Source organism: Molossus molossus, unplaced genomic scaffold (assembly GCF_014108415.1).
Source record: "Molossus molossus isolate mMolMol1 unplaced genomic scaffold, mMolMol1.p scaffold_m16_p_10, whole genome shotgun sequence".
Classification (NCBI taxonomy): domain Eukaryota; kingdom Metazoa; phylum Chordata; class Mammalia; order Chiroptera; family Molossidae; genus Molossus; species Molossus molossus.
The window spans coordinates 84,545,259-84,570,457 of NW_023425345.1; the positions used below are offsets into that span (position 1 = coordinate 84,545,259).

Here is a 25,199-nt window from a genome sequence, read left to right on the forward strand (position 1 = left end):
ACATTTTGGGATCATGACTACCCTTTGAATATGGACTATTTCTAAAACAGCAGCTTGTTAGGAAATGAAAGTACTGTTACTTTATCTTTCCAAACAAAGGTGTGTCCAGACTTGTTCACTGAAGTAGTGGCACCACACACTGAGTGGTCTGAGACCACAAACGGACTAGTCAGAATTTCAATCTGAATGTGTACATTTTAATGCCAATTTTAAAATCGTATTGTTTCAAAGACAAGCTAGCTTATTTTAAAAATTCCTATCCCACTTTCCAATTGGAAACGAAACTTAGGAATTAGCCCTTTCCAAATGGATTCTACATCATCTCCTGGCATTCAAAAAAACTTTGTGAGCATCTGACATTTTCCGCTCTTAGCTTTTAAGAAAATGAGACGATTTAAATGCTTAACTTGGTACATTTCCAAATGTTGCACACATCTTATAGTATCTCTTCCTGACTAAAACGTAGAAATGCTTTTCATGCTTCAGAGGTGATCCAAAAACATTTATTTAAGCAAAGCAAAAAAGCCATCTCGCGTTACCCAATTTATCCTACATGAGACTGAATTTCACTTTCACTAATGGACCCTATTTACATCACAAACAAGAACAGCAATGACTTTTTATGTTCAAATTGCTTATTCACAGAGATCAGAGTTGTATATTTTGCATGGGATAGTTTCAGCTCAATTTGATCTTCACTGTCAGTCATGGATCAATAGGTTCCCACCTAATGTGAGTCCTCCGAGTTGCTCATACAGATAAATACAAAATTGAGACCCAGTGAGGGGAGGGGACTTACCAGGATCAGTTAACAGCAGAGTGAAGACTTTTTACAACTTTCCCCAAGTTTTATCCTGCTATGCCAAACTGCCTTTTGGGAAAATGATTTTTAGTTAGAGCATAGATAGGGAATGGCTAAAAGCCACTGGGATTACATTTTGAAACCAAAACCTAGCTGCAGAAAAACATTAAGAGATATCCATGCATTCTGAATAGATTTTTTTACATTTAACTTTAATTAAATCAGAGTTCCAAAATATGCCACAAAATTTCTCCAAAGTATTTTAATGCTCAATGTAATTTGTTTCTTACTAAAAACAAACGCTTCATTATGGACACATACTTTTTGATTTTTTCCATCCCTAATCCTTTCTTAAGAGGATAGATTACTTATTTTATGACTGTATTTTAAAACAACCAATTTGTCTCTGACTCATTATAAAGTGGCAGTGTGGTAAGCTCATTAGATCATAATACAAAATCCAGGAACACTTTGGTATCACTGGGCAGGAACAGTTTATACCAGAGCCAGTTTCTTTATAAACTTGGGTTCTACCAAAGAGGTGCAAAGCCTTAGGTATAATTTAGAATCTGCAGACTTCTGAGATCAGTTTAACAGGCAATTCTGAAAAGCTGTTTATGACGAATAAAATTCAGCACACATATTGGATAAGACAAAGCAAAGGTGTAATACATATATATGTATGTATATATGTGTGTATATATATACACACACACATATATGTATATATATGTGTATATATATATTTTTTTTATCTTAAAGCAGCTATGACATAGCTAATGCCCAAGCAACTAGCATCCAAAATAACGTTCAGCATTTTTCTATTGTTCATGCATTTTATGGAACTTCAGTGTTTTAAAAATTGGTAGTCCATGTAAATCTCAATGAACCAACACATTTAATTAGGCAGAATATCTCTCCCCTCGCCTACTGTGCCAGATTTCAGAACTTGTTGAATTTGTTTATTTAACTCTATTGATTAGGACCCTGTCCTTGAGTGTTAAAATCTAGATACTAGCTGAGAACAAAAATACATTTATTGTTTTCTCAATATCATTAAACAGCACTGTGACATGCCTGAGGAAATCGAACTATTAAGTATCTTCTCCATCTACCCATGACCTACTCACATAACTCATATTACTCTATGTCTATTTTCCTCATAACAGTCCATGTCACATGCCTGAGACAGGTCCTTTTAGCAATTGAACTGATCTCTGATCCTATTACTAACTGATTATACCATGGGATATCTCAGGGCCTGAATAAGTTAACGCAGCTTCCCAAAGCACGTTAGGGGTTGTAGCTTAGAAAAAGGACTGGGGTTTGAGGGACCACAGCGCTTTAGAGAGGAAGGGATCGTAGAAATCATCTGGGCTCTTTGGTACAAAAAGAGAGCAAAGGCCACGTACTGAAGTTGTACTTGGATTAGCTTTGAACATAAGCTAAAATCCAACTCCGCTCGAAAGTCTTAGACTTTAGAAATCAGAGGAAAGCTAGCAGTTTTTCACGCCCTTTTGTAACGCTACATTGAAAATGACCATCCGATGCTGGTAGTACATGGCAGTAATGTTGTTGTAAGGGTTACGTTATAATGGAAAGTTTTGGATTCCCTTAGGTGTATGTTCATGATACAGTGAAAGAACCTTCTTCAAAGTAAGTCATAAGAAATCATTCTTTGATTTTAGTCAGGTGTTTCTTTGACCATAAAAAAAAAAAAAAAAAAAAAAAAAATTGGCAAGGGAAATTCACACAGTGTCTGGTAAGTTCTAGTTTAAAAGTGATGTCCATCTTGCGAATTCCTGCCAAATCCACTCTTACTATGAGAAACACTGTCATACATTTTAAACAGCAAACTGACATGCATAACTACATAAAGCTCTCTTCTTATTTTTATTTCATAAACCTTAATGAATACAGAGTGCCTGATTTTAAATAAATGGATCCTTTAAACAGATAATGGTGATTATACTATAAATAAGTAAGAGTTTCCTGATTCCTTGCATTCTTGTAAAAGCCAAGAAACCTGGTTTCAGCACCCATACCAGCATATGGGTGTGGTTTTCTAACCTTAGATACTAAATATCATAATTTATTTTTACTCTCTCCCATGGTGGAAATTGAAAACGGGACTTTCATACATTCAGCAACTTCTCCTAAGTCCCTTTGCATAACTCGGCAATAGTTTTAGGATATAAACATTTTGTAATATATTTTGCAAGCATGATTTATACACTCTACAGTGGTCAAGGGAAACGGCCGACCTCACCAGGGGTGACAGATGTCCTCCTTGGCGACGGTCCTGCTGTTCAGTGTTCATAGCTTCTCCAGGCGATGACTCTTGTGGGAAGTCTCCCCTCTGCAAAGGCATCGGTTCGCATTCAGTACTGGCTCCCCTGCATGGATAGATCCAGCCAACCATGTCCATTTGTCTAGTGGGATACGGGTGAGCAGGGTTTATATTGGGAAGGGACCGAGATCAGACCCACACCATAAATCAGCGGCGAGAAGGCTGACATGAAACCTACTCCAATCACTTTCTTCGCCACTGTTTTTGATATGTGAAGTGGCTGATGCTATCGAGTTTTTTGTCTTTAAAATACTTCTAGATCCCTTTGCAAAAAAAAATGATTACCCCGTCTATCCAGGCTGAACTCTACTTGGAGGGACCTAGATAACTACAAACTGCAGGTTGTAACTAAAATAAAGCTGGGTGGCTTTTCAGCAATTAGACATTTCTGGAGGCATGCAAAATGGGCGTGCAGTCTGGGACACGTGCTTTCCCTCCCGACATCGGCTGCAAGTTCTAAATGGTTCTAAATGACACTACAAGTCCCCCAGGTCCTTAAGGTAGGGTCCTGCTCCATGCACGTTCTTCTTTATAGATGATTATTAATTCAGTGCCAGTTTCACAGTAAAACACTTTGCTCCAATTTCTGAATCATCCATAGAGAGTCATGGGTAGCAAGAACAGGTCAGGATGCGGTCTGTCACTCCAGACAGAATATGAATTTGTTTAAAGCTGCTTCATTTATGAAGCACACATGAACTGTTACCTGCCTAGAGACAAAAGACAAAAAGAGAGATTAGGGCGTATCTGTTCTCTGCCTTCTTTTCCTTCTCAATAGCCAAATTCAGGCGACTACAGAATTCCTAACAGACTTGTAATGTATGCTTCACTTACACAGCCTAAAATAACCCGACACATGTTTTCCTGGATGCAATGATCAGTCGCTCTTGATGATCTCCCTGGGAACACTGAACATAACCTGAAATGATCTGTTTATGGCCTGTCTGCTCCTACTGAATATAAGATCTATGAGGACACAGAGCTTTGTCTATCTTTTTGACTTATTGCAGTATTGCAATGCCTGGTACAGTGCCTGGCACACAATAATACTCAATGGTGGGAAAAATGGCGGCGGAGTGAACGGAGCTACACAGACCGTCTCCCAGAACCAAACTGGAATTACAACTATAACACAGACAAATCGACGGGAAAAACCAACAGAAAAGCAGCTTGCGAGGACCATACAACGAGGGACACTGACTCCATCCCGGTAGGCTTGCGAAGGCGCGAGACGGGGCTGGGAGCGCACGGTCGGCAGCTCGGCAGCGGCAGCGGCCTTAGCTATAAGCGGCGCCCGCGGGTTACACTCCCAGGCGGCCCCACAGCGCAGCCGGGACTGAGGCTAAAACAGCCACAGCCACTCACCTTGGGCTCCGGCAGAGGGAGGGCGGACTGGACTGGAACTGTGTCGGGACACTCGGGGTTTGGAGGGCTCTCGGAGCTTTGGCTGAGTGCAGCCACTCAGGACGGTGGCCACATTGCTTCTTCCCAGGGCTCTGGGGAGAGGCAGCAGCCCCTCCCTCGGAGATCCAACCCCACCCTGTGGGCCATTGAAGTGTTAATTGAGGCTCACTAAGGACCAGCATCTGCCCCACCCTCGTGAAAGCCCCTTGGCTGAGCACCAGAGGGAGTTTTTCAATCAACTGACAACCCAAAACTCATCAATTAACCTAGACTGCTAGCTTCCAGGCAAAAAGCTAGAGGATAACAGTACGTTTCCTGGGCTGGCAACTTTAACCAGGAAAGTAAGACTTGACAGTGGTGTTCAACGCGGGTCCTCCCTCGCTCATCTAAACACAGGAGAGGGAGCCACAAACAGCAGAACACCAACACCCACAGGGAGAACTTGACAGGCTCCAAAGCCCAGAGTGATAGCTAAAATGGTGAAACACAGAAACAGAAGCCAAATGAAAGAGCAAACCACCTCCACCGAAGATGAGATCAATGTGGAGCAATTAGGCATGTTAACAGAGCTAGAATTCAGAGCCATGATCTTGAGGAAGCTGAACAGCATGAGTAAGGACATAGAGACACTGAAAATAAGCCAAATGGAAATTAAAAACCAACAAGAAGAGATAAAAAATGACATATCCGAAATGAAAAACACATTGGAAGGTTTAAAAAGCAGAGTAGGGGAAGCTGAGGACCGGATCAGCGAATTAGAAGACAGGGTAGAAAAAATCAACCAATCAGAAAAACAAAAGGAAAAAACTATTAAAAAACAGGAAGACAGCTTAAGAGAACTATGGGACAACTGGAAACGTAATAATATTCGCATCATAGGAGTCCCCGAAGAAGAAGAAAAGGAGCAAGGGATAGAGAATATATTCAAAAAAATAGTGAGAGAAAACTTCCCTAATTTGGTGAAGGAAGAAGGCATTCAAGTTCAAGAAGCACAGAGAGTCCCAAGTAAGAAGAACCCAAACAGGCCCACACCAAGACACATAGTAATTAAAATGCCACAAATTAAAGACAAAGAGAGAATCCTAAAAGCAGCAAGAGATAAGCAACAGGTTACCTACAAAGGGAACCCCATAAGGCTCTCAGCTGACTTCTCACAAGAAACACTACAGGCCAGAAGGGAATGGCATGAAGTAATCAAAGTCATGAAAAACAAGAATCTGAATCCAAGACTACTCTACCCAGCAAGGCTATCATTCAAAATAGAAGATCAAATAAAGAGCTTCCCAGACAAAAAAAAGCTAAGGGAATACATTAGCACCAAACCAGCACTGCAAGAAATGTTAAAAGGACTGCTGTAATTAGCAGTAGAAATGGGAACAAAAATAGAACCACACTAAACAAAAATGGCAATAAATAAGTACATATCAATAATCACCTTAAACGTAAATGGACTGAATGCTCCCATAAAGAGACACAGAGTAGCTGATTGGATAAGAAAGCATGACTCATCTATATGTTGTTTACAAGAGACCCACCTCTCAACAAAAGACTCACATAGGTTGAAAGTGAAGGGATGGAAAAAAATTTTCCAAGCAAATGGAAAGCAAAAAAAAGCTGGGGTAGCAATTCTCATATCTGATAAAATAGATTTCAAAATGAAGACCATAACTAGAGACAAAGACGGCCACTACATAATATTGAAAGGATCTATCCAACAGGAAGATATAACCTTGATAAACATATATGCACCCAATATAGGAGCACCAAAATATATTAAAAATCTTCTGGAGGACTTCCAAGGAGAAATCGACAACAATACAATCATAGCTGGGGACTTCAACACCCCGTTGACAGCACTGGATAGATCCTCTAGGCAAAAAATTAGCAAGGAAACAGAGACTCTAAATGAAGCACTAGACCAAATGGATTTAATAGATATCTACAGAGAATTACACCCCAAAACTACAGAATACACATTCTTCTCAAGTGCACATGGGACATTCTCAAAGATAGACCACATGATAGGACACAAACTAAATCTCTACAAGTTCAAGAAGATTGAAATCATATCAAGCATCTTCTCAGATCATAATGGCATGAAACTAGAAATCAACTGCAACAAGAACATGCAAAGACATTTCAACACATGGAGGCTAAATAGCATGTTATTAAACAATGAATGGGTCACCGAGGAGATCAAGGAAGAAATCAAAAACTTCCTGGAAACCAATGAAAATGAACACACAACAACACAAAATCTATGGGATGCAGCGAAAGCAGTTCTGAGAGGGAAGTTCATAGCACTACAGGCCTACCTCAAAAAACAAGAAAAATTTCTAATTGACTGTCTAACCTCACAACTTAAAGAATTAGAAAGCAAACAAAAAGAAAACCCCAGAGCAAGTAGAAGGAAGGAAATAGTAAAGATCAGAGCAGAAATAAATGACATAGAGACCAAAAAAACAATTCAAAGGATCAATGAAACAAAGAGCTGGTTTTTCGAAAAGATAAACAAGATTGATGGACCCTTAGCTAGACTCACCAAGAAACAAAGAGAGAGAACCCAAATACACAAAATCAGAAATGAAAGAGGAGAAGTAACAACCAACACCACGGAAATACAAAAGATTGTTAACAACTACTATGAACAACTATATGGCAACAAATTCGACAATCTCAGCGAAATGGACAAATTTCTAGAAACACACAGTCTCCCAAAACTATTCCCGGAAGAGATAGAAAACTTGAACAGACCAATAACAACTAAGGAAATTGAAGAGGTAATCAAGACTCTCCCAGCAAACAAAAGCCCAGGCCCAGATGGTTTCACGGGGGAGTTTTACCGAACATTCAAAAAAGAACTAACACCCATTCTCTTCAAACTATTTCAAAAAATTCAAGAAGAAGGAAGACTTCCAAACACGTTCTATGAGGCCAGCATAATTCTAATTCCAAAACCAGAAAAAGACACTACGAAGAAAGAAAACTACAGGCCAATATCCCTGATGAACATAGATGCCAAAATCCTGAACAAAATACTAGCAAATCGGATCCAGAAATACATCAAAAAAATTATTCACCATGACCAAGTGGGATTCATTCCAGGGATGCAAGGCTGGTACAATATTCGCAAATCAATAAACGTGATACACCACATAAACAAAATGAAGAATAAAAACCACATGATCATATCAATAGATGCTGAAAAAGCATTCGACAAAATCCAGCATCCATTTCTGATAAAAACGCTCAGCAATGTAGGAATAGAGGGATCATATCTCGACATAATAAAGGCCATATATGAAAGACCTACAGCCAACATCATACTCAATGGACAGAAACTAAAAACATTTCCATTAAGAACAGGAACAAGACAGGGATGTCCACTTTCGCCACTCTTGTTTAACATTGTACTGGAAGTCTTAGCCACAGCAATCAGACATGAAGAAAAAATAAAAGGGATCCAAATTGGAAAGGAGGAAGTGAAACTGTCATTATTTGCAGATGACATGATATTGTACATAGAAAACCCTAAAGACTCCATCAAAAATCTATTAGACTTAATAAATGAATTTGGCAAAGTAGCAGGATACAAAATTAACGTCAAGAAATCGACGGCATTCTTGTACATCAATGATGAACTCACAGAAAGAGAAACTGAAAAAACAATCCCATTTACCATCGCTCCAAAAAAATTACGATACCTAGGAATAAACTTAACCAAAGAAGTAAAGGACCTATTTGCAGAAAACTACAGGTCATTGAAAAAAGAAATAGAGGAAGATATAAAAAAGTGGAAGAACATACCCTGTTCATGGATTGGAAGAATTAACATAATTAAAATGTCCATACTACCCAAAGCAATCTATAGATTCAATGCAATCCCCATCAAAATACCAACGACATATTTCATAGAACTAGAACAAATACTTCAAAAGTTCATATGGAACCAAAAAAGACCCCGAATAGCCACAGCAATCTTGAAAAAGAAGAACAAAGTTGGAGGGATCACATTACCAGATATCAGGTTATACTACAAAGCGACTGTAACCAAAACAGCCTGGTACTGGCACAAGAACAGGCATATAGACCAGTGGAACAGAACTGAAAACCCAGAAATGGACCCAAGGCAATACGCTCAATTAATATTTGACAAAGGTGGCAAGAGCATACAGTGGAGTAAAGACAGCCTCTTTAATAAATGGTGTTGGGAAAATTGGACAGCTACATGCAAAAAAATGAAACTCGACCATCAACTTACACCATACACAAAAATAAACTCAAAATGGATAAAAGACTTAAATGTGACCCGTGAATCCATAAAAATTCTAGAAGAAAATGTAGGCAACAAAATTTCGGACATCATACGGAGCAGAATTTTCACTGATACATCACCTAAGGCAACAGAAATAAAGGAGAAAATGAACACATGGGACTACATCAAACTAAAAAGCTTCTGCACAGCAAAAGAAACGATCATCAAAATGGAAAGGCAACCCACTGTATGGGAGAACATCATTGCCAATGATGTATCAGATAAGGGGTTAATTTCCAATATATACAGAGAGCTCACACAACTCCACAAAAGGAAGACAAAGAACCCAATTAAAAAATGGGCAGAGGAGCTGAATAGACACCTCTCCAAACAGGACATACAAATGGCCAAGAGACATATGAAGAAATGCTCAACATCACTAATCATCCGAGAGATGCAAATTAAAACAACAATGAGGTATCACCTCACACCTGTCAGAATGGCCGCCATCAACAAATCATCAAACAACAAGTGTTGGCGAGGGTGTGGAGAAAAGGGAACTCTAATACACTGCTGGTGGGAATGCAGACTGGTGCAGCCGCTATGGAAAACAATATGGTGCTACCTCAAAAAATTAAAAATTGAACTTCCATTTGACCCAGTGATCCCACTGCTGGGAATATACCCTAAGAAGCCTGAAACACCAATCAGGAAGAATATATGTACCCCCATGTTCATAGCAGCACTATTTACAATAGCTAAGATCTGGAAACAGCCCAAGTGTCCACCAGTAGACGAATGGATCAAAAAGCTGTGGTACATATACACAATGGAGTACTATGCAGCGGTAAGAAAGAAAGATCTCTTATCCTTTGAGACGACATGGAGGGACCTGGAAAGTATTATCCTAAGTGAAAGAAGCCAAGCAGAAAAAGACAAATACCACATGATCTCACTTATATACGGAATATAATGAACATAACAGTCTGAGGAATTCAGTAGACCCAGACACATGGAAGTAGGGCACAGACTGACATCCCTCAGAAGAGGGGATGGGGGGTGGGGGGGTGGGAAGAGATAAACCACAGAACTTATATGCATGTATGCATGACCAATGGACATGGACAACTAAGCCGGGGACAGGGTGGAGGGGGTGGGGTGGGGGGTGCCAATGGGGTAAAAAGGTAAAATATCTGTAACAAAAAAATAAATAAAAATTCATAAAAAAAAAACAACAACAACAAAAAAAAAACAATAAAAATATATTTAAAAAAAAAAAAAAAAAAAAAAAAAAAGAAAACTGATTCGGACAATAAAATTTTTAAAAATATTGCAGAATTATTAAGGACAGGGTCTCGGAATACCATTTAGCCACATAAAAGACCTTTTAAGGAGAAGAAGAATGTGCCTCACAAATCACCTCAAAGCAACAAGCTTTGAGAAAAGTTTATCTTAAAGGGCTTTGTGGTTGTGGCTTTTGTATAATGGAGAGAAGCCCAGGAATATTTTTCAAGAAACTCAAGAAGTTCTTAAATGTGCTATACATTGGCCAAAATATTTCCAACTTGGGCTAAGCATTAACAGTCAGTGTGGAATGAGGAGAAGCCTGTGGACCTGCATGATTCTGCATGAAGGAAGTTCCCGAGGGTAGAAACTTCCTCACATACAGATCCAGAGAAACTGTTCTCGCTGTGTAATTACAGAACTAGAGCAGAGAGGCTCATTCACACTAGATCTCATCTAGATGACAAGATGCTGAACTTTGAATGAATGCTGTAATGAGAAGAGACGTTTGGGGACATGAAGAAGAGGGGTGTGTAATTTGCATGTGGGAGGAATATGAGTGATTAGAGGCCAGAAGAACTATAGTAGGTGCTTTCTAACATGGCCTCAATGATCTTTGCCTCCTAGCCATCTTACCATCATCTAATCTCATCTACTAGAGAGTAAACTGAACTTTTGACTTGCTTTTATCAAATAGTAAGAAGGCAAGCCTTATGCAGACAACCCCCTTGGGCAGTGCAAAGACCCCATTCCTGGCTTTTGTAATCGCCTTTCATCTACCAACAGCCTAAACTGCAGGGGAACTAGAAGGCCCCCAAATACCTGGAAGCTTATCATGTATAAAAGGCAGCTGGAACCCGGGCTCAGGGCTCAGCCTTTGGAGTTGACTCTGCTGAGTCAGCACCAGTGCACATTAAACAGTCATTTTGTAATCTTCCAAGTTCGTGCAGTGTGCCTCTTCCGGCCAACCAAATTTCTGCCACAACAATAGAATAAGGCAAAAATGATGGGATTTACTGTGAAGATTATTAAACAATTGTTGCTGCAGTCTTGGGCACTCTCTTTTGCTTTATTTTGGATTGCTTGCCCTGATGGAAGCCAGTTCCCATACCACATACAACCCTGTGGAGATGTAGATATGAAGGACTGAGGCCTAAAACCACATTATGATTTTGAATATAGATCTTATATCCCACCCCAGTTGAAACCATGCAGCGGTGTTTTTCCTGTGTCCTTTCATATTTTAATTTTTACATAATTTGAGAATTATAGAGAATGATGAAAATAAAGTTTTAGAAAAGGTTAAAAAAAAAAAAAAAAAAAAAAAAAAAAAAATAATACTCAATGGCTATTTCTTGCACATAAGAATAGGTGCACGAAGAGCCAGTGGCTTTCATACCCCCAAGCATGCCCCGGATTATCTCCATTTGTGGTGAAAGGGTTATCAACCTACGTGGTCTGGGATTTCTCTAACAAGGCTATGAAAAAGGAGAGACGGGTGGCGAGGGGAGAGGGTTTGAAGGACAAAGGCAGTGTGTAGAGAGAGGTGATGTGGAAAGAGATGGCGTAGCATGAAAGAGATATTTGCTCAGAGACCACCAGCCAGGGACAGCCTCCTGGTCACCGAGCAGTGCCAGGATCTGGACTGCCCGGCCAGCTTGTAGCAATGGATTCTCCCAAGGGAGGAAATAGCAGCAGCAAGATCTCATTCAATACTGTCAAGCAAAAAAACACCAGAAAGACCGAAATCCTGGCACCGCGTCCTGATAAAGCCTCTGGGAGGTGCATCTGGTCTCCGCACAGTTTATTGTACTTGCTGAGGCATGAAAGCCAGACTTTGTTTTAGTTCCTCCGTGCTGGTGCTAAACCACTGAGCTTTGGACTCCGCTTTCAGATTTTGCAACTTTCAAGTGAAATATTTGTACTTCCTTATCTATTTTTTTAAATTATAGCCCGTATCTTTAGTATCTTCAATCACAATCCTTAAATAAATATGCTTTTTTTTTTTTTTGCATTTCTTGTCTTCCCTACTTACTACTCGCCCCCATAGTTGTCTGTATTTATCAATCCCAGTATCGCAGGTTACTGGTTCTAAGATATTTCAGATCACTGCACAGGTTGTATATAAAATTCCATAGCATGAGTGATAAGAAGTACAGTATTTTTTTTTTCTAGCCTTTCTAAAAATGTAGTATAGTAAAAACCAGATTACCTGACAGTTTACCAAACAGAGAACTCTAGGAGCTAGAGAACCTGTGTTTGGGAATGCAGAATTATATCCTGGAGGAAAATTAAGAGGCATTAAGAGAAAACTTCAGAAATCCAAAATACATAGCAGATATTTTAAAAACCAAGTTTAGTTAGAAAAGCAAAAGAGAATCATAGAAAAGCAAAGGGATATACTTATACACACACACACACACCCGTGTGTGTGTATATATGTTAAAGCTATGAATAATTTAAAACTATAAATTTAAATGTAGAAAAGCAAGATTAGAAATCTGTTTCTGATTTTGTCCCTGGATTATTTAGCAAAGAAAACAAACCTGAAAGCAGACAACTGTTTTCCCATAGAATAAAACTACAATTTTTATAATAATACCCTGGATTTTTGCAACAGCCTCACGAAATAAACAGGGTGAGTATTATTATCCCCTTATTATATCTAAAATAAACCAAAAAACAAAAAAAAAAAAACCCAGGGCTGACTCATTCAGGAACCTGCAGCTCCGTAAATTTTCAGAGCCAAGGCTTGAACCCTAGGCTAATCCCCTCTAATCCTCTGCATCACAATGTGTCTATAGAAAGTGAGCTGGAAAACAAATACTCCAAAGCTCCAGAAATTCTTGGGAAACATTTAGTAGAGAGTCGCACCCTTACCCTTTGGGAACCCATCACTCCACGCAGTGCAGTAAAAGACCAAGCTTGGCTCCTGCTCTTTTGCAGTTCAACTCGAGGATCTAGTCCCTTCTCTCTTAGGTCTGTAGGAAACTTCCAGGTTGTAGTTCTTTTAGGAAATCTCTCCTCCAGCCTCCTGATAAGAACTACTTTCTACTCTTACCATGCTGGGGTAAATCAATAAACACTGCTAACCGAGTGTCAGCAAGCTCATGCTAGTTACTACTGCCAACCAAACTGGGCCTTCTGGGTGACTTTGCAGTCCTACCAAGGTCTCAATTAAAATTCTTTGTAGCTGACTCCCAAGTCCCAAATCTATTATTTGCAGCCCTGACTGTTCTCTGAATTCCAGTCTAACGATATTTGGCCACAGGTCAATGCTGACTAACAGCTCCTTCTACTTTCTTTGAACAGCACCACCATCTGGATAGTCTAAGGCTCCCGATCACCCCTAAGTATTCCCTGCAATGTGGAGCCCCACACCCCATCAGTGCCTAGGACGTGCTGATTCTTTTACTGCAGTGTCCCCGAAGTGGTCCATGCCTTCCGGTCTCTGTGGCCCTGGCCCAGGTCATCATTCCCCCACATCTGTTCAGTAGGTCGGCCTCCTAAGTGCACTCCGACTCGAGCTTACCACTCCCATTTACCTGGCCTCACTCACATCTGATGAACTTGACTAAAACTCTGCTTTGATTGCATCGCTCGCATTCTTTCTGAACCCTCCACCAGCTCCTTATGTTACTCAATAGCGTATAAGTCCCACACCTGGAAATGTTCACACTGATCCCCGCATTCTTCTCGCATTTGAACTCTCTGTGTGACTTCCGCTGGAGGCCAACAGAACAGACTGACTCTGGAGCACAGACTGCTTCGGGCCTCTCAGACTTAGTGTCTGTCATTTGCAGTGTCCAGAGCACCCCTTCTCTAGTGCTAAGAAAATTGTACCAATCATTTACCATCTAGCTCAATGCCAATGCCACCTCCATTACCCACACAATGAAGCCTTTCTCCTGTTACTACTGATGTTTCTCTCCCTTCAAATAAAGCAATGTATGTGGGACTGCAGAGTACCACCCTGAGGCATGCCGCCTAGACCAATGTCGAGAGCTATGCTGCGGGCACGTCATGTACAACCATAGGCAATGGCCTTGCCTTGGATCTCTTACTGCGTTTTCCTCGTTGGCTCCTTTAGTTACTTTTTAAACTTCGTAAACTTCTAATTTCCTTTTAAAAATAGGTTACTGTGCACATGTCCTATTTCCTTTTGTAGGCTATAAGCGATTTGAGGATACAACTAGGTTATATTAAGCTTTGCATCCAATAATGCACCTACTGTATGTTCTATTTTATTTATCCTCACCCAAGGACATTTTCCCATTTTTTGTTCAGATAGAGTGGGAGGGAGAGAGAAGAAGAGAGGGAGAGAGAGAAACATCAACGTGAAAGGGACACATCAAGTGGCTGCCTCCTACACAACCCAACCAGGGCTGGGGACAAACTGCAACTGAGGTAAGTCAGGAACTGAACCTGGGTCTCTCTGGGCCGCAGGCCGATGCTCTAACCAGCCAGGGCTGTATGTTCTATTTTATTTCTTTCTCTTAAACTGTGCTATATGCAACCCAATAGATGAAAAAGTTTTGTGGAATGCTACATATGGATACTTGGCATCAGCTAATGGACCAAGTGAATCTTTAACCTTTCTTATAGATCTTTTTCATGTTTGATGTCAAATAAACACAAGCTTTAGTATATTTTCTCTTAGAGGCAATTTCTCTTGTTTCTAGTTCATTATCTTACATTCCTTCCATGTTCACTTCTTATGTTTAAAATATCAAACTCTCCTTTTCATTTTTTAATTGTAGATTATTTCCTTTGGAGAACTAACTATTCCATTGTTTTCTGTTCTAGGGTTTCAGTATTTGTCTTGATTTAATTTGTTTTATTTAATGAAACTTCCATTTCAGGCGAGGTACGTCTAAGTCATTCCCCTTGCATTTCCCCCTTTCTTGTTAACCAAGAAGATGAATATAATCCAAATTATGTCTAATTTTTAAAATATATAATTACAACTCACCATTTCATGCCTATCTCAGTACTTGTTTACTACTGTTATTCTTAGTTTTCAGCAGATTTCTTCTACCATGTCACAGGTGCTCTCCCAGACCATTCCCAGCACTACGTCCTTGCCCCCAAATTATACTGACAGTTCCTTGGAAGTTTTAAATTTGCATTGGTTTAGGCCAAGCAAAACGCTTTACTCTATACAGCGGATACACAGTAAATGATTACAAATCATACACATTTTGACTTTGTAGTCTGCAGATTCATGATAACGAGCTGCTTCTTGGTTCTTCCTTTTTCCTGTCTTCAGCATTTGACTTATTTACTTCTACATACATAAGTCTCCGTTTGTTCTCACATTATTGCAGGACTCTGAGATACTTATTCATCCCTCCATTCATTTACTGAACAAATATTTCTTCAACACTTACATGCACAAAGTATAAGCTAAAGAGTTTGGTGGAATTCCAAAATGGAATTCAGAAACAAGCCCTGCCTTCTTCAAACTTATCATTTAGAAGAGGACACACAATGTCTATGTTAGTAACTGTGATGTCCTACTAATATATTAATATCTCATGTCATATGAAATGTAATGTGAAACATACAGGGCCATAAAGAGAGATTACTTTCATTTGGGCAGTCAGTTTTTTGGAGGTTGTGGTATCTGAGCTGAGTCTTGAGAGAGCTTTGCAGAGATGATGGGAAAGGTACTTTATAAAGGAAATCCCATGTCCTTATTTTATACCGACTACTTGATATGTGATAAGTTTATTTCTTAAAAATTCAGGGATTCTTTTTTTTTTTTTCCCCCAACCTGTCTACTTTGATTTGTTTTATGCAGGGACAACAGTTTACATTTTAGAAAAATAGATTAGTCATTTCCCATATGAATATATTCCCCCTTGCTGTCATACTTTATTGTTCTAGTGACCAAAATCAGCAAATTAAACACACGCATGCATACAAGGTAAACATAAACCCTATTTAACTTAAATTTTTTTTTCTTTATTTTTAGAGAGAGAAAGGAAAGGGGAGGGAGAGAGAGACAGAAACATTGATGAGAGAACATCGATTGGCTGCCTCCTGCACACCCCCCACTGGGGATCGAACCAGCAACCTCTTGGTGCATGGTCGCTGCTCAACCACTGAGCCACACTGGGCCCTATTTTACTTTTTAAAAGATTGCATTTTATTGAGGCAAGAACACATAATGTGAGATCTACCCTCAACACACTCAGGTACACAGTAGAGCATCATTAACTGTAGGCATAATGTCATACAGCAGATCTATTTTCTTACTACTTTGTCAACTTTCATTTAGGGTTTATCCATTCACTCAGTTGTTCGTTCAACACACATTTACCGAGAGCCTACAACGCACAGGCAACAAGCGAGGAGATACAGCAAGAACCAGACAGACTCAGTTCCTGTCCCTGAATGTTCCCCGACCAGTAGACATATGCATCAGTTGCTTGACTACAATTGCTTTAAATGCCATCTTTTTTCCCTCTTAAACAAGTGCCTTGGGTTTCCCCATCGCATAATCAACTCTCCAAATGTCTCAGGGCAAATACTACAATTAAAAACCACATGATTAAAGACCTGTGTGCCAAAAGGATCCCAGCCACGCAATCCAAAACCAAACAACAGAGGACAGGACTTGAGCTCTGAAGACTCAATTAACCATTTACTGTGTGATTGGTGGATGGGATCGAGGGGCAGAGAAACAGGTTTCTAGGAAAACAAACAATGATTTCACTTTGGGGAAGATGACTCCAGAAAATAAAGAGTTGAACGAAGGATGTACTGTATTCATTTATATCATTTGACAGGAAAAACGAGCCTAGAGAAAAGCTAGGATTCATGCTTTGGACACAGTGATCAAGGGCACGATTAAAGGCAAAAAAATGAAGTCTGTGTAGTAGCCGGGTTAAAGTGTTAGAGAGGTATGCGAGCCCATTATTACTGTATCATGCCATTTTGGACTGTTGAAAATTACATTCTGTAACTATAAAAGCGAGCACTCCCGGAGGAGGCAAAAGGCTCTGGGACCCAGTTTTCCTGGTGACGTTTCAATCTAGAGATAAAAGTCAGATTCTGGGCCAGAGGTCGGACTCTGAGACAGAAGTGGAAGTTGGAAGGGCAGTGAGCTGTGAGGAAAAGGCCAAGATCACCACCGACTATATCTGTGTCATCGAGGAGAGTAAGTGATCCTCTGATCGTGAGAGAGGATGGGAAGAACTCAGGAGTACGTGAGACCACTCGTACCCCACCAGAATAAACGTGCTCAGGATCCCGTGGGAACAACACAGGGAAGAGCCAGTTAGCACAAGTGAAAGTCAGAAAAGCGTGAATCGATGTTGGGCCAGGTTAGTGCCATTGAAGGTGCTCCCCCAACAGTATCTGAAGTTTGGGAACTGGGAGAGGAGACGTGAACATGTTTCTCGTTGTCCGTCCCCCCCAACCCCCCTAAGTTCTCCGCAGACCACACAGTTACAGCAGGTATCTGTCATCAGTGTGTACTGGGCTTTGATGAGGCACAATGATTACCAGTCATAGGGCACTTTACCTTGATAATTTTCCTCTCCTGACAAAGATATTTTGACCTTTTCTCCTTTTCCTTAAAATGGTAGGGAAATGTTTTTGGTTTTCATTCATTTCAGCATTTAACCAATGAAATGCTTTTTCTATTATGTTACCCCTAATTGAAATTGATTTTATTTCTTTTTCCTCTATTCATAATATTTTATTTCAGTCCTAATTTATTCACCTTGTGTAATTTATTCTCTGGCCTCAAAAACAGTAAACACTGAACTGTTTATTTTTTATGTATCTCCCATACTAGATGAATCCACTTGCCAGGACTAACACTAATTTGCCTTTCAAAACTTGAGACTCTAACAATGGATTTGAAATGCACAGTTCAATTACGTAACATTTTCAGTTAACATACTGACATCAGCTTAACAGAAGACAATACATTTTGTTTCTAACTTCTGGCCACTAAGGTGCTGTATAGCTCTTATTAAATCTTTCAGCTTGAATCCTAAAAACTTACCAATGTACGAAAGTAACAGTGTTGATACAAGCCACAATTACACTTCTTGAAACTCTCTCTCTTTTTCTTGCAACATACTGAAAAACAACAAGAAAAATGCTTATTTGCATTTGGGCAGAAAATCTGAAGTATACCATGAGCTGAGCATTATAAAAGGCAGATTTGTTTTTTTCTGTAAATACAATAACAGAAGGTTGCAAAGTTGAGAAGAAAGTTTACCTTCATAAGTATTACTGTAGGAAGAGGGAAGACTTTATCTGCCTCAACATAGTCTCCTCAAGTAGATGTAAAAATTCTCTATGCATACACACACACTAAAAATGCTTATATGCACTTCACATGTGAATACATACATACATAGGTATGATCTGAGAGAAAGTAGCATGACAAATGAAAATTATAACCGAATATAAAATCAAAGTATAAAAAAGTGATCAGGGTCAGCTAAAGTAAATGGAAAGGTATCATAAAACACTTTTCATATTTGGCTTTGGAGAAAATATTGAATAGATTGGGAAAGGTTACAGGCCCTAAAAACTAGAGTGAAGTCAAACATATTATGCATGCAAGAGAAAAATCACATCAAGTATCTTGACTAGGAAGTGATATGATGAACCCAAGTTTAAGGAAGAATGAGACAAAGGTAGAGGTCGGTGGGGCTAAGGAAAAGACAGACACCATAGCAGGGCAGCAACTGAACCAAAACAAAATCAAGATTTGGATGAAGATAATCACTATGGCCAAAGAAAGAGCGAAGCCTGTGGGGAACTTAAGAGAGGAATCGGCATGTCTTGGTAGCAGTGTGGAGAAGAAGAAGCAGCCAAGGTGCCTACCGAGCTCCAGGGCCAGCAGTCTGAGCATGCTTCTGCTTACAGGATAAAGTAGTGAGGACCGCTTCTGATACCCTGAGGGTCATGAAGGTACTCTACAGGTAAATGGAGATGTAGGCTTGAAGAGAGAGAGAGACTGGAAGTGTGGACAGAGACTTGGACAGAGACTGGTTGCGAGCTACTATTATAAGAGTGAACAGCTTCTTACAATATTATGAGCATGTAGATGGTACGTGAAATGACAAGGTCAAGCTTACTTGTGCACACATTTAGTAAAACAAAATACCTTATCTCATTATCCTCTTCATTAATCTGTATATTTTCAACTGTCCTTGTAAGATTTGGTTGTTTCTTCTGGGAAAAGAACAATGATATATATATATATCACAAAAATGTCAATGAATCATATAATATTTAAGAGGTGAGTGTTAGTAATTCTATTAACAGTTTTCTTCAGCATGTAAAATATTTTTCCAATAAGAAATGCATGATATTATCGACTCGACATTTTTAGGATGTTGGAGGCAGAAATGTGATAAAGAAACCGAAAGATATAAATAGTAATCAAATTCAAAAGACATTTCAAAAAGCTGAGTCATAATGATTTAGCACATTTCAAAAGTTTAGCACATTTTCAAAATTCTTTCAATAAGAAAAGAGCAAAAAACTGTACACATTGAAATGGTTCATTGTACATTATGTCCATTTTACCTCAATACAACAAAACTACAGATAGTATAAAGAAAACATTTTTTAAAAGCAACAGAAACCCAATATTGGTTGATAATCTTTATTAACAGTTGGTACATTATACTGTCAGTGTTTTTTCCTTTTATATATTAATTTATACAGAGAAATGCTTAAATTTGTTTTTATATCACAAAAACCTTTTGTAAGGGTTATTCAATTATTAGTTCATTATTTTCATTATTAATGGAACACCCTGGGAGGTGTAATGAGGGGTTTAGAAAGTCATTAATAAAAAGAGAGAGAGAGCAAAAGAATAGAAATCCAAAGTAGCTGATGATACAAATGACATTTCTATTTGGCTTTCAGTACCTCATAAGATTTTCAGCATATTTTCTATCATTTTCTATTTTGTTAAAGCTATTAAAAACCAGTTGTCATTTCCCAAGGGTGCATTCTCAGCCAGAGGAGCTGTCTCCAAAGCACAACAGGTAAAGGGGCGCTCCCTCTCCCAGATTTCAATTTTGTGGAGACGAAGTTAAGGTTGAACTTCAGCTATTTTATCATTTTCTTGGTTGAGAGCCTTTCTCAGAAAAGGGCATTTTGTTAGTCATTTATATAAATATAGGAAGAACAAATAAATCTATAAAGTTCAGAAAGTCTCTGAACAAGAGACAAAAAACAAACAAACAAACAAACAAACAAGAACACTCACCTTCCAGTATAAGGCTCCCAAGCCAAAGCCGATGAGCAGAGAGAAGACGGCCGGCAGGGCCATGGCCGCCCACTGCAGGTTGGCGTCTCCCACGGAGTTCAAGGCCTTCCCTGGAATGCGAACAGAGGTGGTGAGCGCGGCCGTCCACGCCGGAGGTCCTGCTCTTACTGCCCTGGTGCTTCCCAAACGTTTCCGTATCGTGACCTATCTCTGTTTCAAGGGTTTAAACCGTTGATTTTTCTGCTGGGTATTGTTTTGGAACGGCAGTACACAATCCATGGAGTCTCCAAAAGGTACGTCAATTGAAAAGAAGGAAAAAATACTCCCCACCCCCCACAGACCAAAGGAAATCTGACTTGGTTAATGTAGGTGCGCAGGGAATACTTGGGGGAGGCGCGGGGCGATCAGTTAGACTCCCAAGCAAATCCATCCTCTACAGCGTCTCTTCTGGTATCTTCCCCCTGCTCCTTCTCAACATCCAGCCAAGCGGGTTTGGAGAGGACAGTCCGTAAGCCAGATGGGAGTCTGCGCGCGTTCAGCGCCCCTGGCCCGCCCCGTAAGTGTCCTTCTGCGTCCAGGGCGGCGAGACCCCTCTCCCCCTAAAGAATCAGGGGTTTCCTCTCCGCACCTGCAACGCCCATTTACTGGATGCCGGGCGGTGACTATGGATGGAAGGCTTGAGTTCCCAGACTTTTTATTTTGGAAAGCCTGAGGCCATTGAACATGAAAAATGGGCTAAAAACACCAGTGCTTCCCCTTGGCTGACTCCGTTAAGGAGCCTGGTGAGGGAGGAGACCACAGAAGCTGGGAACACCTTCCTTGCTCCTTCTCTCTTCCAGGAGAAGCAGCAGGACAAGTCACCGTGCAAACAAAACGTCTCCCACAGGGTCTCTCCCTCCCCACACGGAGCTAACATTGGACAGGTTTCTGTCTACAGGGAACACTGTGGTTGCTTGGAAACACTGACACATGCCATTTTGGAAGTTCAAGTCTCTGTTTTCTTTGGAAGACGCCATAAAATTGGAAATTATGATTAAAAAAAATGCAAACAGATTCAAGATAACGTGGCTGCTTTGGGCTACGATAGTTTACTCTGATATTCCGGTTACTGCCAGCCTCCCGTCGCCTCGTAACATACAAAGTACCTAAATATAGTAGGTAACAGAAAAGCATGGAACCACTGGACATGTATCAACATTTCCCAGGAAAAAACAGACTCATAAATTTAACCTGAGAAGCCAGACATAAATCTTATCGACTAGAGTGAGAACAGGAATTGCCTATTCCCCCACCACTTACAAACCGAAAGTAGAAAATTTGCCAATGTTATGATGCCTGTGTTTCTAAAGAGGCTCTAACAGTAGGATATGTGTGTGTGCTGGGGGTAGGGAGTAGGGGACATGCAGTGTACGGGACAGTGGGCCTGGGTAGGGAAGTGGGGTCTCCCATTCACGTAATAATGAATCGCTTCCTTAAGACTTGAATAACGGTCCTTCTGGCCACCCCACATCCGGCAAGCCTCGTGGGAAACACGGTGTAGGCACCTTGAACTGGAGCGCAACATGAATTTTCTCACCAAACTAAGCCTGAGTTAAAAGATGGGATTCGGGATAACTGCAGTGTTCCTATTATTACAATAATTCAGATATTTTAAGGGTTATGGGCACTGGGCTGGGGATTTCATCACCACTGATAAAAGTGTTCTAAGAAAATGGATTCAGAATGATAAGCAGTTCCTACCAATTTAGGAATTTCAATTTTCCTATCTACAAATGATGAGACTGTTGGTGTTTGTACTGTAGTAACATGTTTGAATTTTCCTTAATAGCCAACCTGTGGTGGCCCACACTTAATACTGGGATCGCTGGTGTGTATTTTGATGGATTTGACCAGGTTACCTCCCTGAGGAGCCCTAACCAGTGTCTACAGAGAGACAAAGAACACTGCTGATTTTTGTCCCCCAACCCCGATGGAAAACGAATGAGCTAGGGTGGTACACTGGGGAACTCCATGAGCTATATTCGGGCAGCCAGACTCCCTGTTCTCTGTTTTTATCCAAAGGCCAAATCTTGAAGTGCACCACTCAGACCAGAGGAGGAGATCCCACTCACTAGCAAAAATGCAGAAGGAGCTTAACAGAGTGAGGTCTCCTGGGATTCCCCACTCAAAATCCTTCTCAGGGTGAAGGACAAACCCTGCTGGAGGAGAAGCCTGACGAGGTAAGTCCCCCTCTCCGAGTCCTGTGACTTCAACCACTCCGAAAGCTCCACCCCGAGGACTGTGGCCCCGAGCGAAGTGCTGGAAACTGCCCATCTCTCCTGCAGGACAGAGGGCAACGGGACCACAGGAACTGAGCTTCACCTCCTCTAGAGGTCAAGGTTTCCTCAATTTTATTTCTTGTTAATTCAAGTGGCTCAATATCCAGGCCTTTGGTTCTCTCTAATGATACTGTCATCTCACTTGCAGGGAGAGAAAAAAAAAATGTTATCAGAAAAGGCTTGCACCTCTCGGGCCTGACTCCCAACACTTGCTGTTGCTGGTATCCCCCAAGGATCAGTAAGATTTGAATCAGGCGCCTCGAGGCCCATGGGAAGGCTATTTGGGGCCAAAGCCCAAGCCAGTAACAAAGCTTTGCTTTTAAGTCAAGATTGCCCAAAGAAACCTTACGGGGTGAGGAGCTCATCCGGATAGGATTTGAGTAATCCCAAATTCCTGAGTTGTTAAACATATTCATTGTATCTCAGTATTACAAAAACTTTCCACTGTCCAAAATTCATGGGAACTAACTTGTTTGGTTTGACTAATAACGCTCAACATCTGAACAAATACAGAACACAGAAAAGTGTGCTACACATTTGCTGCACTTTTTAGAGTAACTCCGTTGATAAGTACCACATGCGCCTGTGAACAGGGACTTCTTGGTGCTTAGAAAACACGCCGCTCCTCGGTTCAGAACCAGAGCTCACCACAGGTTTACCAGTCACTGACCCACAGCTCTGCTTCCAGTTCTAATAATCAATAATGGCACATACCACACATCAGGCATGGCTCCACGTATACGTGTGCCAACATCTGCAATTCACAGAAAAGCTATGAAGGAGATAGTATCCTCCATTTGACTGTGGAGTCCAAAAATTAAGTACCTTGCCCAAAGCCACACAGCTAGGCAGGGGCTGGGGTATAACCCCAAGGCAGTCTGACTCAAGACCGTATTTCTAGAAGATCTATAAGGTAATGTCAAAATGAGGATTTCCTTCTATATCATTTAAATACTGTCTGCAAGGATCTCAAACAAACATTTTTAAAATAGCCTTTTCGCCTGGTACAAACGGTGCTACTATGACTTGGAAATGCAGCTCCCTTTGGATAATTTGGCTCTCCCTGACAAGCTACAGAGAGGACATGTAAGTCTCTGCACTAATTCTTCATGTGGCCTGGTCCTCTGCACAGCTATATTTTGGTGTTTATTCCTGGAACCTACAATGCTTTCTTCATATTTCCCTGACCCTGTTCCCAAAACAGTCTTCCCTCCTTTATGCTACAACTAAAAACATTCGCATATGTCTATCATTATAAATATTCTAATATAAAGATGACCCTTGAATTGCAGGGATTAGGGATACCAACCCCCCATGCAGTAACAAATCTGAGTATAACTTTTGACTCCCCAGAACTTAACTATCCGATATCCAAAGGGGACTGGTACTAGGACCCCTACTGAGACGAACTCGGTGGAGGCACAAGTTCCGTGTGTAAAATGGCACAGGTCAACTCATACAGTTGGTCCTCCACACCTGTGAATTCCCAACCGCAGGTCAAAAACAGTACACCCTCACCAGGTGGCTCAGTTGCTTGGAGTGTTGACCCATACACCAAAAGGTTGTGGGTTTGATTCCCTGTCAGGGGTTATGGGAGGCAGCCGATTGATGTTTTCTCTCTTTCTCCCTTCCTTTCTCTAAAAATCAATAAAAACATTCTAGGTGCAGATTGAAAATAACGGTAGGTATTTATTGGGGGGGGGGGGAGTCCAGCCTGGCCGGTGTGGCTCCATGGATTGACCATTGTCCCATGGACTGAGAGGTCCCGATTCAATTCCTGGTCAGGGTGCAGGCTTGATCCCCAGTAGGGGGCGTGCAGGAGGCAGCCGATAGATATTTCTCTCTCTCCCTCTTAAAAAAAAAAAAAATACACACCATATCTAAGTGGATCTGCACAGTTCAAACCGATGTTTTTTTATATATGTGTGTTTAAGAAAATACTGAGTATTTTATTTATGTCTGTTTCTCTTATGAGAATGCAAGTTCCCTAATAAGAGCTGGTCTTGTGCATGGGTATCTAAGTGCCATATTCATGAATGACATCACCTGGCCAAAAGCTGCTTATTGTGCAAGATCCATACTTTTTACAAAAGGAAGAAAAAATAAAATAAAACAAATAAGAAAAAAAGGTTGGCCATTCCTTTTGCAATTTAAAAAGTACTGTCAGACAAAGGCACAGGACTCAACGGGTGTTTTGCACTCAGTTTGCCTTTTAAAATAAGTAGAAAAGAATTCTGCCCTGGTCCGTGTGGTTCACTGGTTAGGGTATCAGCCTGTGCACCAAAGGGTGGTGGGTTCGATTCTGGTCAAGGGCATGTACATACCTGGGTTACAGCCTTGATCCCCACCCCTGGTTGGGGTGCGTGCAGGAAGCAATCAATTGATGTCTCTCTCTCTTTAAAAAAAAAAAAGACTTTTGCTTCCATGATAGTAGTGGATTAGCCTTCCCAAACTAAATAATTATTATACTAGACAAATGATCTCAGGCAACTGTTTTCAGACCTTAGCCAACTGACTGCACAAGAGTGTAATCC

General features: G+C 40.6%; 1 protein-coding gene across 1 annotated transcript in view; it reads right to left on the reverse strand.

Annotated features, from left to right (window-relative positions):
- Nucleotides 1–2,563: 2,563 nt before the first annotated feature.
- Nucleotides 2,564–25,199, reverse strand: part of KITLG (KIT ligand) — an 88,148-nt gene continuing 65,512 nt past the window's right edge. Inside the window, exons 7-10 of the mRNA XM_036251899.1 lie at nt 20,348–20,457; nt 19,232–19,299; nt 18,116–18,192; nt 2,564–3,862 (exon numbers count right to left, since the gene is read on the reverse strand). Of these exons, the coding sequence (XP_036107792.1) occupies nt 18,153–18,192; nt 19,232–19,299; nt 20,348–20,457 (218 nt within the window). The 3' untranslated portion in view covers nt 2,564–3,862; nt 18,116–18,152. The remainder of the gene's footprint in view (nt 3,863–18,115; nt 18,193–19,231; nt 19,300–20,347; nt 20,458–25,199) is intronic.